At 40.4% G+C, this 16,687-nt stretch overlaps 1 protein-coding gene across 1 annotated transcript in view; it reads right to left on the bottom strand.

Moving 5' to 3' along the window:
- The window catches only part of cacna2d2a (calcium channel, voltage-dependent, alpha 2/delta subunit 2a), a 99,130-nt gene that overhangs the window by 43,078 nt on the left and 39,365 nt on the right, over positions 1-16,687 (bottom strand). The window contains exons 6-7 of the mRNA XM_042506155.1: positions 11,189-11,320; positions 10,901-10,958 (exon numbers count right to left, since the gene is read on the bottom strand). Of these exons, the coding sequence (XP_042362089.1) occupies positions 10,901-10,958; positions 11,189-11,320 (190 nt within the window). The remainder of the gene's footprint in view (positions 1-10,900; positions 10,959-11,188; positions 11,321-16,687) is intronic.

Raw genomic sequence — 16,687 nt, 5'->3', positions numbered from 1 at the left:
TCTTCACTCCCTCAGGCTCGCGGACGGAGACACCCCTTCTGGAGATTGAAGGAGGGTCATTTGGTGACGGCTGCTGCCTGCAGACCAACTGCAGGATTTCATTAACTTCTCTGGTCAGTCTATTTCTCATAGAGGAGAATAGTCCTTTAATGGGACTTCCGAGTTATTTTGAAGGGGCTAAGTGCTAATTATAAGGCAATGCAGACTTCCATTACTAGTAGTCATTATAGGTCATCTTCCACAGCCCAAATGTAAAATCGCACAATGGGGAACTGCACAAGCTTTGGCCCTAAAATCTGCAGAGAAAATATCACTTTCAAGCAGATCGTTTCTCTCTAACTGTGAAAGAGGCGGCATTGATCAGCAGTAATGGGGTTTAGGAGGAATGTGTGAGCAGTGATGGAGTAGAGAGGAGTAACACATGAGCCAGGATAGCGTCACTCAACACTGAAGCTATAGTGCTGCCATGGCTGATTTTCCCCACAGATTGTCTTGGTGTATCAGCACTGCTCTCTTTCTCTCCCTTTCCATTGCCTAAAGTACAATTGAATTTTCTCCGTGCCTCTGAGCGGAGAACATCAGGATCAGAGGGAGCGGGATGGAGTCAAGGATTTTCGGTCTCCAGGGCTGATATGCGGTTCTGACAGATAAAAATCATGAATTGAGGCCGGTATCAGTGTATAATTCTCCACATTTTGACTCATGGATCCAGATGTGTTGTTTCTGCATGGATTCCAGTCAGTAATTACCTCTCAGCTTCTGCCCACTGATGCCATTCTTTCCCTGTCATTACCCAGTCTCCTGCGTGCCAAGGCCAGGTGACAAGCAGATGGGCCTGGCTGGTGCTGAACTGAGCCCTGTTGCCCATTCTGTTCCAACGCGACACAACCATCAACCATCAGCCAGCAGACACAACATATCAGCCTATGGCCTCTCTGTCCGTTCACTCTAACTTATGGTCAGTATCTAACCGCTGATGCTGAGCCATAACTACTGACAGCACTATATTTCACACACTATTATTGCATTTACATATGAGAAGGTGTCAGCTCTTTTATTACTCTACGGGCAGCTCATTACAGCTTCTTACTGTACGTGATTTCATTGTGTTTATACCTGTTCATCATGCATAATATATAGCCGCTAAACCTAAACTTAAAGCCACTGAGGGACTGCCTAGACAGGCTACTAATTGACGCGCTCGCCTGTCTTCTGGCTGCTCTTCATCTAGTGAAGAGAGGCGGTCTGAAATGCGATTCCAATCTGATTTCTACAGATGTTTCTCAATCTGACTGTTCTCGCCAATCTGTCACGTTTCAAAGTTGGTTTTTTTTAGAGCTTTTATTGCCTTTATTTGATAGAACAGCCGGAAAATGGTTTGTCAACTCTGTTTTGAAGCCTCAAGTTCAGAATTTTGGCTTTAGTCATCTTGGATTTTGGGCGACTGAAGTGACCAAATTTGGACACGAGGGTGGAACTGGGGTGGATATGACTCACAGACTGTGGTGACACTTGAAGACAGCCTGTAACTCAAAGCACTTACGCCCTTTATTATGCATAATTTAAAGCCTTAGTAAAATTTTAACGGGTGCTGTAATGTTGGGCACTTTAACATAGGGGTCTAGAGCCTCAAGTGGCTGTTCGAGAAACTGCAGTTTTTGGCACTTCAGCGTTGGCTTAATTTTTTTAGCCCTAGAGTTTCTTTTTTGTTATCAAGCAAAAATAATGTCAAACATTTACTTCTCAAATGTGAAAATGTTCTGCCTTTTACATGTTTTATGTAGTTGTAATTTAATATTTTTTGGTTTTGGACAGTAAGTAAGTCAAATTTACCTTTGGCCCTGAAAGCCTGCATTAACAATTTTTGCTTCTTAAAAAAAACCTTTTGGAAAAGCTGATTAATAAAAAACATGTTTACTAATAAGGGAAATAACCACTGAGCAAAATACAGAGGCCTGCATTATATCTCAACACTGTAACAGAAGGCATTTCAGCTAATAGCTTATTGCAAATATCATGTAACTGTCTGACATTAAATGACCAATGTTTTTTTTCCATTCTATGATATATTATTAAGCCAATAAACTCAAAAACAAATTTCGCAACAGCAGCAGCAGTGACTTGTACACCCATAAAAAAAACATACCAAAAAGCCATAGCGTACATCATGTATGTCATGACATAAATGTGTTTATACCATTACAATATGTACAGTCGAGATAAGGTCTGACTCGCAGACATGTGCTTTTACGCTGAGGTGGTGCTAGGTATTGCTCTAAATGAGAGGAGATTAAAGCGACAACGTTCACATCCACCGCACCCTTACAGCACGCCACCACCCGCCATCAATCTAAAAGAAATGCATTATACAAGCAATGAACACAATGACATATTCAGCGTTGTGGTGATTGTATTTTTGCTCCTTTTTGCAGCCGTCTGGTAAAAGGAGTCTCATTGGAATTCATGAAATAGTTTTATCATGGCGCAGCGCTGTAAAAATCAATACATTAACAGTGCCGGGGGGCTAACTCTCTCAGGAGATTGTGTTTATGCACCCTGACCTGCTCCACAAAGTGTTGTGCATTACATTTAAATTGGAGGAATTATCTTCTACATACATTTCAGAAACATGCAATGGATACATGTAGCATGATACATGAAGTGGCTTCGGCTGATTTTAATGTGCTACAGTGAGTGTGCAGAGGAAGCTTACTGTATGTTCTGTGTGTGTTCATGTTTCACTTTTTTTTCTTTTTTTGTTGGAAATCATGTTTATTATATAAAAATAATGAGTAGGATGTATATACAGTACCATCTGTGTATGTTTGTCCACTTTAATGTGTGAATTTTCTTCCCAGCGTGAGCTCTGATAAACATGCATCATGTAGGGTAGATCTAAGCAGAGTAACTGCAGAATAATGGGTGAACTGTATATAACACAGACAGACAGCTCGTGTTGGTGTGTGCGCGTAGGTGTGTTTGTGTGCACGCTCCCATGTGTGCGTGGATTTGTGTTGTGCTGATGGGCTTATTATTTTATGGACTGCTGCTCTCTTAGTGCTCCTGTGGATGTGGCAGGCGAATAAAGATTGAATTAAGATAAAAAATATATATATAGGAGGACAGCGCCCAGAGAGCCTGCAGGAGAAAGAGATGTTGTCTGCCGTTTATTTATTCCACTTTCTGTTGATTATTGGAAGTGTTGGTACCGAGATTCACATTTCCATATTTTCGGATATGCCAAAGAAGAACACACAAAAATGTTATGCTCAATTTTTCAACCACTTTTCCTTCTGGAAAAAAAGTACAGAATATTAAATTAGTCATGCATATTGGAATACATCAGCATCAATTATGAGCAGACAAGTACTCGTCTGTTACTGCTGCTTTTGAGATGGAATAAAAAGTCTCCAGCTGTGTCGCTCACATTTTTGGCTCAAACTGAAATGTCAAATATATTTATTGGGACTGCTAAAGCTTTGTGTCACCCTTCAGTCTCACCAGTAACACACAGGTGTCTCTGTCGCTTCTCCTTGAAGTGGGGTGAAGACTGAAAGGACGAGATACTAGGAATGGTATTTTGGGGGAGCCTCTGCTTCAAGGACTGAGCAGCAGTCATAATATTTACAAAGAGGTTAGATTGACTTTTTGAAGAAATCAATATGTGATATAGCCTACATGCTGTTGTGAACCTGGGAGGTAATGGGATCTTTGCAACGCTTGGCTAACAGGACTCCATGCCTGTCTCTGGTTATTTCTCTCCTCGCCCTTCTGCTTTCCCCCTCTCCCTCTGCCTCACTTCACCCTCTGCTTCGCTTCCCTTGATAACACGAACAGACATTATAATGGACAAATGTTAATAATTAATGTCAGAGCAATTGGAGACAATTAAGTGTGTTGACTGGACCATTAATTTTCCTGGGGCTGTTGGTGGGGGTGCACATGAGGAGAGAGCCCATCTGTGGAGGCAGGCGGATCTCCGATCTTGTTCCTCTGAGGTGCACCTGGACAGCTTTGGCCAGGTTGGCCGTGCCGCCACCAGTCCGTCCCAAGAAAGCTACAGGTCTATTACGCTACAAACTGGCCGTGAATTCTGGCCCCTTGATTTCACTGTCTATAGTAAATCACGTCATTGAGTGGAGGACTCTTCCCAGAGACAGCGTCAGTGCAAACATTACTGAAGCGTGTTCCTGAGATTGCATCTGTGTACTCCAGTTGCATCTGTGTGGTGGTATTTGTGAAGCTCCAGTATCTACGTGGCATATCAGCCCATGTGATCTCATGAATCTGTGAGTTTGTGAGGGAAGGACTGCTGATAAGTGTGTGTGGGAGGATGTGTGATACAGTGTGACTTTTACATGTGCAATCTGGGTTTTGCACATATTTCAGAAAAGAATATTTCTGCTGTGCTGCTCAATGAAAATGAATATTTCACTAATATTCTTGGTTACATGCAATTGTGCATACTCAAATTAACGTGCCCTAACATGTCATTTATCATGGATTTGTCATTTAGGTGGACTTGTTTGGCCAAGCGAACACATCCTCCTTCTTTAAGTCTTTCAACCACCTTTTTTTTTTTTTTTTAAGATCATATTTTTGGCATTTTTGTCTTTATAGACAGGATAGAAGATTGATAGTGTGAAAGGGGGAGAGAGAGGGGATGACATGCAGCAAAGGGCCGTGAGCTGGAATCGAACCCACGGCCGCTGCAGCAAGGACATTGCCTTAATTTATGGTGTTCCTGCTTTATCCACTGAGTCACCCAACGCCCCTCAACCACCTTTCTGAAAAGGTCGGGGTTACGATATTTGAACATTTCCAAAAACCTGCTGATGTCCAAGTCTTTTATGATGTTTAAAAGTAAGTGTCTTTATTCTTCCGATCTGAAATGTTAGCTTTTCTTCTGGGTATGCATGTCTACTGCAGCCTTGCAAACTGTTGGTAAGTTTGTTTGTGTACTAGAAGCAATATGTCACAAACTGCAGTAACAACCCACAGTTGAGATGCATATTCTGAATGTGCTGTTTACATGTACGAAGAATGCTCCTAAAACCCAATTAATTTTCTCGTGTCCCAATTGGAAAATGCTTCATTTGGATAAAGGCTTAATTCAGAATATCAGAACGGACTATGCTGTTTACATGACCCATTTCAAATTCCGGATTTTGTCAAATTTAGAATATTAGTAGAATATTAGTGTGCATGTAAACGTAATCTGCGTGTGTTTGTCTTTGTTTGCACATTTCTGCACATGAATTTAGTTGTTAAGTCAATTAAACCTGTATGTTTATCCATGGCGTTTGTTTGGACTTTTGTTTTGTACATTGACTGTATAAAGTAATGGGCGTGGCTACCATTATGTTACCCATTAGTTTGTGGACTGCCATTTTGATGCATCAAAATTTGCATTTCAGCCGCTGCCATCTTGGTTTTTTGGAGCCAGAAGTAACCATATTTGGACAAGAGGGTGGAGCTGTGGAGGAGCAAGAGGTGGATCTGACTCAGATTTTAGCGATGCCTCAAAGTCAGCATGTCATTGAAAGTGTCCGTGGCATGAATGTGCTTACCTTTAAGCCTTAACAAATGCTAACAGGAGAGTTTTGTAAAAAAAAAAAAAAAAAAAAAATCACCCTTGCACAGTTGTCATGAACAGGGAAATTAACTATAGAGGATATTTTTTTTTGTACCAGGCTGTAAACATGTATATTTATGCTGTAAAGTTGGGTATTTTAACATGGGGGTCAATGGGGATTGACTCTGTTTTGGAGCCAGCCCCAAGTGGCCATGTGAGGAACTGTTTTTGGTAATTCCACATTGTCTTGCTTTTTCAGCCTCAGAAGTTGCCGCTTGGTCTTCTATCAACGTTCCTAAGCTGTTCAATGTGACATGCTTCAATCACACACCCAACAAGTTGACAGCGCATCTCCTGGTAATGCCGGCTCTCAGATGTCACTCAGCTGTTGCCATGGGAAACACCCATCGAGATGCATAAAGCTCAATGCTGTTTTCTAAAACAGTTTACAAAAAGGGGGGAAATAAAGTATAGCTCTTGTATAATTACAGTTTATATTTTCTTACACAAGAAGAATTCAAACGTCAGTTTGATTTTAAAATATTGTGCACGTTCATCTTAGCATCAGTACGACTTGCATAATTGCTCACGTGTTTTTACTGTCCTCATGACGCATGCTGCTATCTGATACTGTCACATAAGCATACATGACGGGTTTACCTACTGTAACCCCCCCAGGACTGTTTTTGTAACGTGTGTGATTGGCCAACCTCTCCACAGAATGTCAGCTGGGGAGACAGCATGTTAGACTATAATCACACAAGTCTGACCTGACATATCATGACACTCCCTGCCACAGCCCCGCCACTCAGCGCGGCTGGGCACAAGTTGCTAGGCAACGGGCCACAGGAACGTCTTAGGCTCCGGGATGAGGAAAAGCTCGACAGGAGTGACAAACATGGAAGACCAGGGGGGTGACAAGGTGTTCCTGCAAAAATACACCTCTTCCCCTGTCTAACCATGTCACACGCGCGGCTGCCGCTCAGCAGTCCCCCTCATCTTTCTCTTTCCTTGTTCCTTCCTGTCTCCGGGAGGAGTCCCCCAGTCACAACATGTGTAGGAGAATTAAACTCCAGCGTACTGGGGTTGTAGCGCTGACAGATCAGTGACAGGATCCTTGTTTTAACTTATTCTGCTACATAGTGGCTTGTGATTTTCAGCATTTTTCTATATTTACAGTTCTGGCTACTGTGACTTTGGAGCACTAGGGAGACTTTTGATGTTAACCTCGTTAGTCTGATGATTGCAGATACTGTACATCAAGGTGTTAGGCAGTAACTTTTATTTTTTTGTTAAAAGGCAAAAAAAAAGTAAAAAAAACAAAAGTGTCACCCCAATAAGAACCTGCTACTAGGGTTGCAATGGTACAAGATTTTCACAAAACACACAATATCTGTCTCAGAAAGAAGCTGCTTTAAGCAAGCTTTTCAAAAGAGGTTGGGACAGGTTCTTTGACTAACTGCTGAAAACTGGAGCTGCGATGTTGGAGAGTTACAGCAGACGGCGATAGAAATAAAGTATCACTCAGGTATGCTCTTTAAGTCTCAATGGGTGCACTGAGCCTGACGGAATGTTTTGGGTATGTTGGAATGGGTGCTGGCTGAGCATTTTCATTTAGAAAGCATTTGTTTATGGTCTTTCATTCAGGATTTTCATTGCTGAACTGTAATTCTCACCCATATCGTTCCAATTTTATTCTGACCTAAGGCCCACGGTGGACGCCTCAGTGAGACAAAATAACAACAGTGCGCCAGCTATTGAGCCTTTCAGAGGTGCAGAGCAGATTTTACTGCGCATGTGTTGTACCCAAATTAAATGATGCAATATGACTCCATGACTTCTTCCCTATTTAACCTCCTTTTTCACATTATCATGTGTCTGGCATTACATAATTATTATTATTATTATTATTACTATTATCAGTTAAAATGACACTAAAAGGAATGAAAAAAATCGTAAAAGATTTATCACTATAATTGAAACTTAAAGCAATTTTTTATAGAAGAATGTGTAAAAAAGTCTTCCTTTTTAAAAAATAACTAAAATAAAGGTGGGATTATGTCATCTGGATGCATTTTTTTTCATTATGTAGATAAGCAAACATTCACAGTACATCAACCTTCAATTTTCATACCATGTCATACCTTAAAACCGGTATACAGCTGCAACCCTACCTGCTACTGTGTCACTTCAAAACTGAATGAGAGATTAAATTTTTCAGTTAAATCTGAATATACCTGCAGTTTAAATAACATGGTTGAAAAATTATTAACTCTACAATTATTCTTTTTTATCAAACAGAAGATATAAGAGAACAACCACAAATTTGCACAGTGGGGAGGCTGTAAACTATAATTTTAATTTATTTGAATCTTTGTTTTGATGTTGTTTGGGTGTTATTTTTTAACAGTTTCATTATGGAATATAGTTTTATTTTTTTTTTATGGGTATTAATGTTGCTGTGTTTTGGTACTGGCGCTAGTTGATTAGGATGGGAGCACTGTAATTTCCATGTTATTATGGATGAATAAATTGAACCTTGACTGAGCCTTTAAACCCCACATCAAATAAGCGTCTGAAGTTACATTAAATTTACTTCTAAAGACGAACGCATTCATTCTCTTTCAGACGTGGCTGCATTTAAAGATGTTTAAAAGATTGTGCATTTTTGGATCTTGAGATTTCATACGAACTCCATCAGAATGCAAAAAAAGCTTCTTTTGCTTGTCTTTTGTTTGTTTAGTCGGGGCTCGTTGACTTCATCTGACAGCCCGGGCTGACCTCAAACAGCCACTCAGGCTGAGCTGGATCCAGACAGAGATGGAAAACGGGGTCAGGTCTAATCAACATTGCTGTCATGATTATGTCCAGTTCACTCCAACCTGTAACCAGGCAACAGGCAGCGCTGCCACAAAGCCGATGTGACAGTGGCAGGTAGATTGAAAGTGGAAGGGTGGACAGGAAGCTGGGGCGGCTTGGTGAAGGGGTTGTTTGGCCAAAAGCAGCCTAGTTCTGTCCAGCCCGTCACACTCGCCCGCCCCGGCACTCTGTGCAGGGATCAGCTGTTGCACAGAGAACCACAGGCAAAGGAGGACACTTAAACAAAAACATTAGCCTCTATCTTGCTTTGTCCTTGTAGCAAAAGACAATGCATCAACATTATCACTTACTGAGATAAATATGGGTCAGGGAAACGCTTTGATCTCATTCCACTAAACAACATCCTGTATTTAGCTCCGGGGTAGAAGGAGCACAGGAGGTCTACAGGAGCCAGAGACAAAGCACTGTACAGGAATCCTAATATAAGGCACCATTTAAGAGTTTTTGGACATGTGGTTACATTCACAAAGCCATCTAATGCGCAGATATGCCTTAAGGTGCCAGTTAAAGGAAAAACAAAGAATTTTTTTAAGTTTTAAAAAAAATACTTAACTTTTGTCCTTTTTAAACTTGCTCTCTGCCCAGATCTTGTCAGGGGCACTCTTTGAAACCTGAGATAATTGGCTTGATTTCTTTCAAAAACATGGAAAAAGGGCAATGAGCAACAAAGGAAGGCACCCCCAAATTTGCAAGAAATTAGTAAAAAGTATAAGAAAATTACCTGAATTTAGTAAAAAATATTAAGTAATTAAAAAAAGAAGAAAATATGTGCTTAAAATAGGATAAAAATAGGATCTGTAACATAATATTAAATTTGTATTTATGATAATTAGCCATGGTTTAAAAAAAAACTGAATATGCTTGCTTTTTTCTTTTTCTCCTCAAGGAATTGATAAAAGTATAGATCTGACTCTGACTTGGTATCCATTATTGAGGACTCAGACATGAGACAGATGACTCAAAAAGACTCGACTTATTTACATTTCTCTAGATATTGAAAAATCATTTTGCTTTCAAAGCAAGAAAGGGTGATTTCTGAAGCAATGTCCGCAAACCTGGCAACCTCCTAGGCAGAGGTGGATGCACAAGGAAGCTATCGTGGAGGGGGCTAGTCCAGAAATAATTCAATTCGGATTCAAAGATTATGTTGTCATTGAAGATAGTAAGAAGAAAACAGCTGTATGTAACGTCTGCAGCTAAAAATTCAGTGACACGACCACCACAACATCCAACTTCATCCGTCACTGCAAAACCAACAATGAAAGAAACAGGAATGTGTCTTTATGTGTCTTCTAAGTGGATTTAATAGCTTATTGTATCATCAGAACTCCTTATGAGTAGAGTTGTGACTTGCTTGACTAATAGCAGGGACTCGACTTGCTTGATTGTCACCACAGTAACTTGGGATTTGCTTGAAACTTAAGTGTTAAAACTACAGATTTGTTTATGACTTGCACATGTGTGACTTCCTTCCACATCTGGGAGAGAAGTATTTTAGTGTAATGCAGTGAAGTACATGTGATAATTGAAAATCAGTCGTATGTTAAGCGCATTATTCCATTTCACTTCAGCAATGAGCAAATAACTAATAAGATTGTAAAAACAAAAAGACCTCAATTGATGTTAAATACAACATCAAAATAAGCACATGCAGTAGGAAAGTTTAACAGACACCTCCATTATAAAACACATGCTAGAAATCTGTTGTGTTAACAGCATGTGTGAGGAGGACTCCGATCAGATCCCAACAGTTTGTCACAATATTAAGACAGCATGACAGTGCCACTGCTGACAGCACAGGTGTTGCAATGACAAGTTAAATTTCTGCAATTTTCTGCACTTTTACTCGGTTGCTGCTGTTTGTTTTGGTTAGAGGCTGTCCGCTCCAAGCGAGACAATCTCCCTCACTCTCAACGCTCAGCTGGACTCACCTGGTGCCCAAAACGAACACCTTCCAACACTCATCTGGACCGGGGTAATTGGGAGAAAATTGAAATGTATATTCTTTGAAATATGCCAGATTCATATAAGAATTTATCAAATCTAGAGCTGATTTTGTTATTATGGGTAAAAACTGTTTATAATGTACTTCTTTATACCTGCTGATGGTTCTATATTGAAGTCAAACTTAAAATTGGATGTGTATATCCAAAATCAGTGAGCAAATAACTCTATATTTCACTAAAAGCCAGATTTTGTTTTGGATGATGATTATTCAGCAGTGCCAGCACCACTGTCAGCGTTCTTTCTATCACCATTAATGCCCTTGAAAAGTCCAAACGTTCCAATTTAGGAAGCAAAAACCTCTGAAAACTTCACAACATGTTGAGGATAATGGAGTTTTTTTGGTATTTTTCCTAAAATGGCTAATAGGCAATAACAGCAAAAGAAATGAAATAAAATCACACTGATCCTGATACAGCTTTTGATAAAGACGGCACTTACCAAGGTCTTCTGCGGACGTCGTACAGGTCAATCTTGTTGGGCGCCCTCCATGGAGTGGCTGAAGAGAGAGCCAGAAAATAAGTTATAAGTCGTCCAGTGCACTGTAGGATATTTCATATCAGATTAGATCAAAGTAATCATAATTTCATTCTGTCTATCTAGTTACTAGTACAGCCATCTGATAAGAGATTGCCAATGTTCTGCAGCCGAGGAGCTCTCGGGTCAATTTAGACTTTATCTCGCCGTGAGTTATAAGGCGGACTGTTGACTCAGTACCCTGCGGCCTACCTGGGTAGTATCGAGTCACTCCTGTGGCACTGCCAAACACCTGCCAGCGCAGCGAGCTGTCCTCCTTCCGGTTCTCAATGAAGACCCTCTCCAGCGCCTGGGTCCAGTTTAACTCGTTTAGGATGACCGGGGCTGTAAAACACACACAGATAAACACACAATCAGATGCACAATAGTGAACTGTCAAATTGAGTCAAAGAGTATAGTACATCAGTTTACACAGAAAAAGTTTCATCAACGATTAAGTTTAAAAAAACTCAGTTAGATTTTAATGTTCCCATGCATCTCAAACATTTTTGTGATGCCTGCCACAAGAGAACACGAAACACAGAAAAAAACAAGGTCCTCTTGCAATGAGCACGACAGAGGATATGCTTCTGGTTACAAAAAATGAAAAAAAGGAGAGAAAATGTAAATGAGTTGCTGATTATGTGCCACAGCCCCTCAAAGTAAATATAAAAAACCAATAAATGCTTAAACTACAGGCTCTGAAAATAGTTTTTTTAATAATCTGATTTAAACCCAGTTTTGTATTTTGCAGTCGTTTCTCAATATTCAGAAAAAAAAACACAGATTCCATTTCCAAATTTTTAAATAAAAACTAAAACAATAAGTCCTACATTTGGTTGAAAAACCCACAGATTTTCTCTATTAGAAACCAAAGGGTCAGCTCTCATTGCTGAACAACCTTGTCCGTGCCAACAGCGGTAAGCTGAGTACATATGAATGGATATATGCGGGCAGCTCGGCCGGCGGTGGCCGGGCATCAGTCTAATCTGGGTGATCTCTGAGGTGTGCAGAAGGAGGAATCTGAGATGACCTTGGAGGAGGTCATATGTCACTCGCAGCATGTGGAGGCAGAAGCCACTTTGGAATTTTTGATCACAGAGAAATACAAACAATTCCTGCAAATGTCCATGAAATGTGCGTGTGTTAAGAGGATTTGTGGCTGCGTGATGACTGGGAGAGAAGAGAAGAGAAAAAGGTACCGGTCTGCTTGTGCATGCGTGGCTTAATGTGTCAATGTGTGCGTTTTGAGTTTAAACGTGAGGTCGCAGATTTATCTCACGGGTCAGTGGTTCTCTTTGAAACGGATTTATGGTTGTGGTGAGAAGTATTCATCATCTGGTCAACAAGAGGTGGAATAACGCACTGCAGGTGGTGGTGGAATATCACTATGACCCCACCCACGTGTCTCGTTTCCTCTTTACCTCTGTGCTCGCCACAGCCACACACAGTATTATTGTCCCAATTCACACTCTTTAAACTCATTATTTCGTTATTTATACACAGATTAATTTATTTTACAGCCAACTAAAATTAAACAATTAACATCACAAAGCTGGTTCAATTCAGAATCTGTTTATTTGCTTTTAACCTTGCATATTTTACTTTTATTGCATGCATTTTCGCATTGTCGGGTTACACAAATTGTTTGATATTGATTGTCCTTCACCCTTCCTGATGGAGCAAAAGGCAAAGCTGAGGGCTTATTGGACCAAACCATGTGCTGGCATGTCACGGGGGGGTCAGGGTTTGGATTTAGTTAGTGTTGCTTTGTATTTAGTGGTAGCTGGCGTCCATCTTCATTATCTCGTGTTGTTTGGTTTGGGGTAAGCCACTATATGTGCTTCCTAATGTGTCATTGTGACCTGTCAGTGTGTGCAGTTAACACCCTGTTTAGTTGTTGCATTAACCCTTTTGAAACCTGGATCAACGCTTTTGCTGCCTTTTTTTCAGGGAAAAAGGTAACGAGCAGCTTGGCAAGAAATGTCCTAGAAAATTGCAAGAAATTAGAAGATTTAGAAAATTATATTTTAAAAAGATAGGGAAAACTGTCAACTGTCAACTATATATCATAATTCTATATTTATAATTGTTTAACAAAAAGTATCATAATATTTTAGCAGTTTTTCAGGTCATTTCCTTGTTTGTTTGTTTTTTTTTTTACTTTCCTATTTTTGTTTTGTTCTTGTTTTTGTTACTCTTCAGGTAATTTTCTACGTTTTATTTATTTCTTGTCCATTTCTGAGTTATTTCTTCTTAAGCTGGTAATTGTCCTCTTCCCATGTTTTTGAAAGAAATCAAGCCAATTTCTGTTACCATATCCTCTTTTATAGGCCTACCTGTTCAATTCCTGATTTGTAATGTTTCCCTAATTTTTTGGTAAAATAAAACCCCCTGTTTTTGACTAAACTCCTGTGTTCTTGTTGCTTCACTGCTTGGTCCCTAACAACCTCAGACTCTTAAATTGAATTTACACTGTCCTTTTTTTTAAATTCTTTATTCCTTTCTCTTCCTTTTTTCCATCCTTACAACCAGAAACAATAGGCATCCACACACACACTCACACAAACCCAAAAAGCTTTCCGTCTGTGTTTAATGGCTAAGCTGAAGTCAGAGGATGGGGAGTGCAATCAGAGGTTTAATAGCCACCTGATTAAAGAGGAAACAAGACGAGGCACTGAGCTGAGGAGAACTCGCTTCTCTGATTTAATTACTCAGCCAAGCAAAGCTAGACAAGCCTCTGAACCGACAAGTCCAGCTTTATCTCAACCCCTGGTTCGAATTTCACACAAATAAATGATCATTATCCACTTCTGCTTTTCAATTACTTCTCCGTGTTTGACGAGCTGTCGGTTTATAAGTATGAAACACGCCACCGGGCCCTCCTCCACTGCGCACCTCCTTTACTGTAAGCTGAAAGCCTCTGGATAATCAGTCGCATGACAACGCCTAAATGATATTGTTTTCAGCTAAATGTTCACTTCCACGTTGCTGAACTCTTCGAATGTGTAGCTCAAAATAACAGCTAAGTTTCATTACTCTTTAGCATCCTGTAAAAAATAAACACACACACACATACAAAGACACACACACAGGCACTCACTACAGCAGCACTAAGCAGTGTCTGGAGGATAGGAATATATGAAAGCCAAATTGCTGCCATCACCAAGGGGAGCTCCTCGACATGTTTTTCTCAAAATTCATAGACGTAAACACAAAGGAAGAATGGAGGAGGATAGAGGCAGCCCTACAGATGGGGATAAACATAAAAACCCAGAGAGAGAGGGAGGACGATTGATGGAAAGCAACACAGAAATTAACACGAATGAGTGGCTGCTTTCACAGCCCGAAAAGGCAATTTCTTGCTCATGAGGGAAGGAGGGAGGGAAAAAAAACACACAAAATAAACTTCACTTTAAACTGCTAAATTGAAAATGGCAGAATTAAAGACTTAGAGGTCAGAGAATTGATTATTTGAAGCGTTTTCATGTTACGTAACAAATGCTGGATCACATTTGTCCTTTGCTTTGTAGGTGAACAAGAAGCTGGTGAGAAAAGTTGTTAATCACTGTTTTGGGGAACTCGAGGCTTCGTCATCAGTGTAAAGCAACAAGGAAACATTACCTTTGATTTATTGGAAAACAATATTTGTTTTGGCATCTATTTGTCTCAAGGTTATATGAGGATTACTTCCTGAAGAATGTGTAGCCGTGACGTTTCTGTGACAGACTTAAATGCACTCTTCCCGAATTAGAGAGTGAAACAGCTTTATGTTCTATCTCTCACAACACAGAGTTTACATTTGCCAACAGCCCAGATGGTCTGAAGAACTACAAAAAGTGAAGTGGAGAGAGAAATTTGTGAGACTCTCTGAATCTCTGCAATTTTGACTCTGAATTTTCAAACTTGCCGCAGTCGCTCCCATGATTCATTTCAGCAGGGGCAATACTTTACTGATGTTTATGTGGAGATTATCAGGGAACCAAACCATGCATTTCAATTTCATCTGGGCCGTGCAATGCTCTGTGGTCAAAGAGCCATCTGATTAATGTGTAAAAAGTATTATCCTTTAAGCATGAGCTACCACAGCAGGTTGCTGCGGCAGCGACAGCCTATGTGCTGTGAAGTCCTAGGTGCTCTTATCTGGAGAGGCACTGGGTCTGTAATGATAGCTGTCCCAGACAGGCCAAGGGCAAAGAGACATCCTGCGACCTCAGTTTAAAACTAGCACCATCTCAGCTACCTTGACTAACATCAAGGCATCAACCAAACTCTGGCTATGCAAGGCTTATCAGCTGCATTGCTGCCCAGGGCTGCAGACAGACAGACACACACACACACACACACACACACACTGATACAGACAGAATCTTTGTCACGTATCTACTGATGGTGGTGGTGGTGAGTATCTATATTCATACTTTTACCCTTTTCCCAATAAAATTAGCATGTTAATGCAGGTTTTTACATTTTATTTTAAATCCAGGTTTCCCACATTTTCATGGACAACCTTTTCAGACTTTTCAAGAACCCATCATTTTTTTTGTCTCACTTGCCTGCCTTTTTTTCAAATATATCAGATTGACACATAATTTCAACTAGCGAGCATACATGTAGGGAGTGAAGGAACGCAGGAGAAAATGAGGAAAGATACCCGATGGTAAACAAAACTTTACACACTGATGCATACAAGAGCAACGTTACATTATCATTTACAGAAAATAAATTTGCTGTTATGTTATTGTATGTTGAAGGTTATCAATAGAGGATTACTCTAGTAGTTTTATTACACACAACAAAATTCCGTGATTTTTCCAAAACGTTCTGATTCACTGTAATTCCATGACTTTTTCAGGCCTGAAAAAGGTAACTGTAATTCCATGACTTTTCCAGGTTTTCAGTGACCATGGGAACCCTGTGTATCTCACTTATTCAGCCTCTCTCTCAAACTTAACGGCAACTAAATTTTGAACGATGTTTGGACAAAGACAGACGATACTTTGTAGCGGACATCACTTGCATCATGCTGGCAAAGGGGCTAAAACTTGCGTGTCTATCCGGGTGTCTTGTTTCCATCACGGCTGATCAGAGCTGATCGCAGCTGGAGCCAGTAAAATCCTGTGACTACTGCAGAGTAATTTCTCCCAGGATTGAATGCCGATTCTAACTTTTCCCATTAAATAAAAACGCCACACGTTAGCTGGGATTTTTTGTCCAATGGGGAAAGGGCAGGACTTTCAGTCACAGGTTAATGAGACAAACCAAAGCAAGTGTGTGTTTATGTTGCCAGCTGAAAAATAAAAAAGACTGGGCAGTTTCAGATGTGAACCACCTCTACTGTCAGGCCAACTCTGCACACGCACACACACACACACACACACACACACCTGCAGGTGATCTCTACAGAAAAAAACAGGCACATCGAGATAAGAGAACAGAGCAAACTAATTCTCTTTGATTTATTCATTTAGGATATGCTGTGACTTCTCTGGACAGTTGATAAAAAGACAAATTTCCCCTGGGGGGGAAATATGCTCACACAGGCAGACAGGGCCTCCGAGCGCTGTTTGGGCTCATCTTTCACGTGAAACGCGCCTCTCTCTGATATCTTTAAAAGGTAATTCATCAGCGCGCCGCTCCCCTGACATTTAGAGCACCCTTGGCTTTGCCCCTTTATGGAGAAAGACTGCACACCAAGTAGGGAAACAATTA

Source organism: Plectropomus leopardus, chromosome 2 (assembly GCF_008729295.1).
Source record: "Plectropomus leopardus isolate mb chromosome 2, YSFRI_Pleo_2.0, whole genome shotgun sequence".
Lineage (NCBI taxonomy): Eukaryota > Metazoa > Chordata > Actinopteri > Perciformes > Serranidae > Plectropomus > Plectropomus leopardus.
Note: the sequence above shows the minus strand (reverse complement) of the source record. Positions and strands in the feature narration are given on the sequence as shown.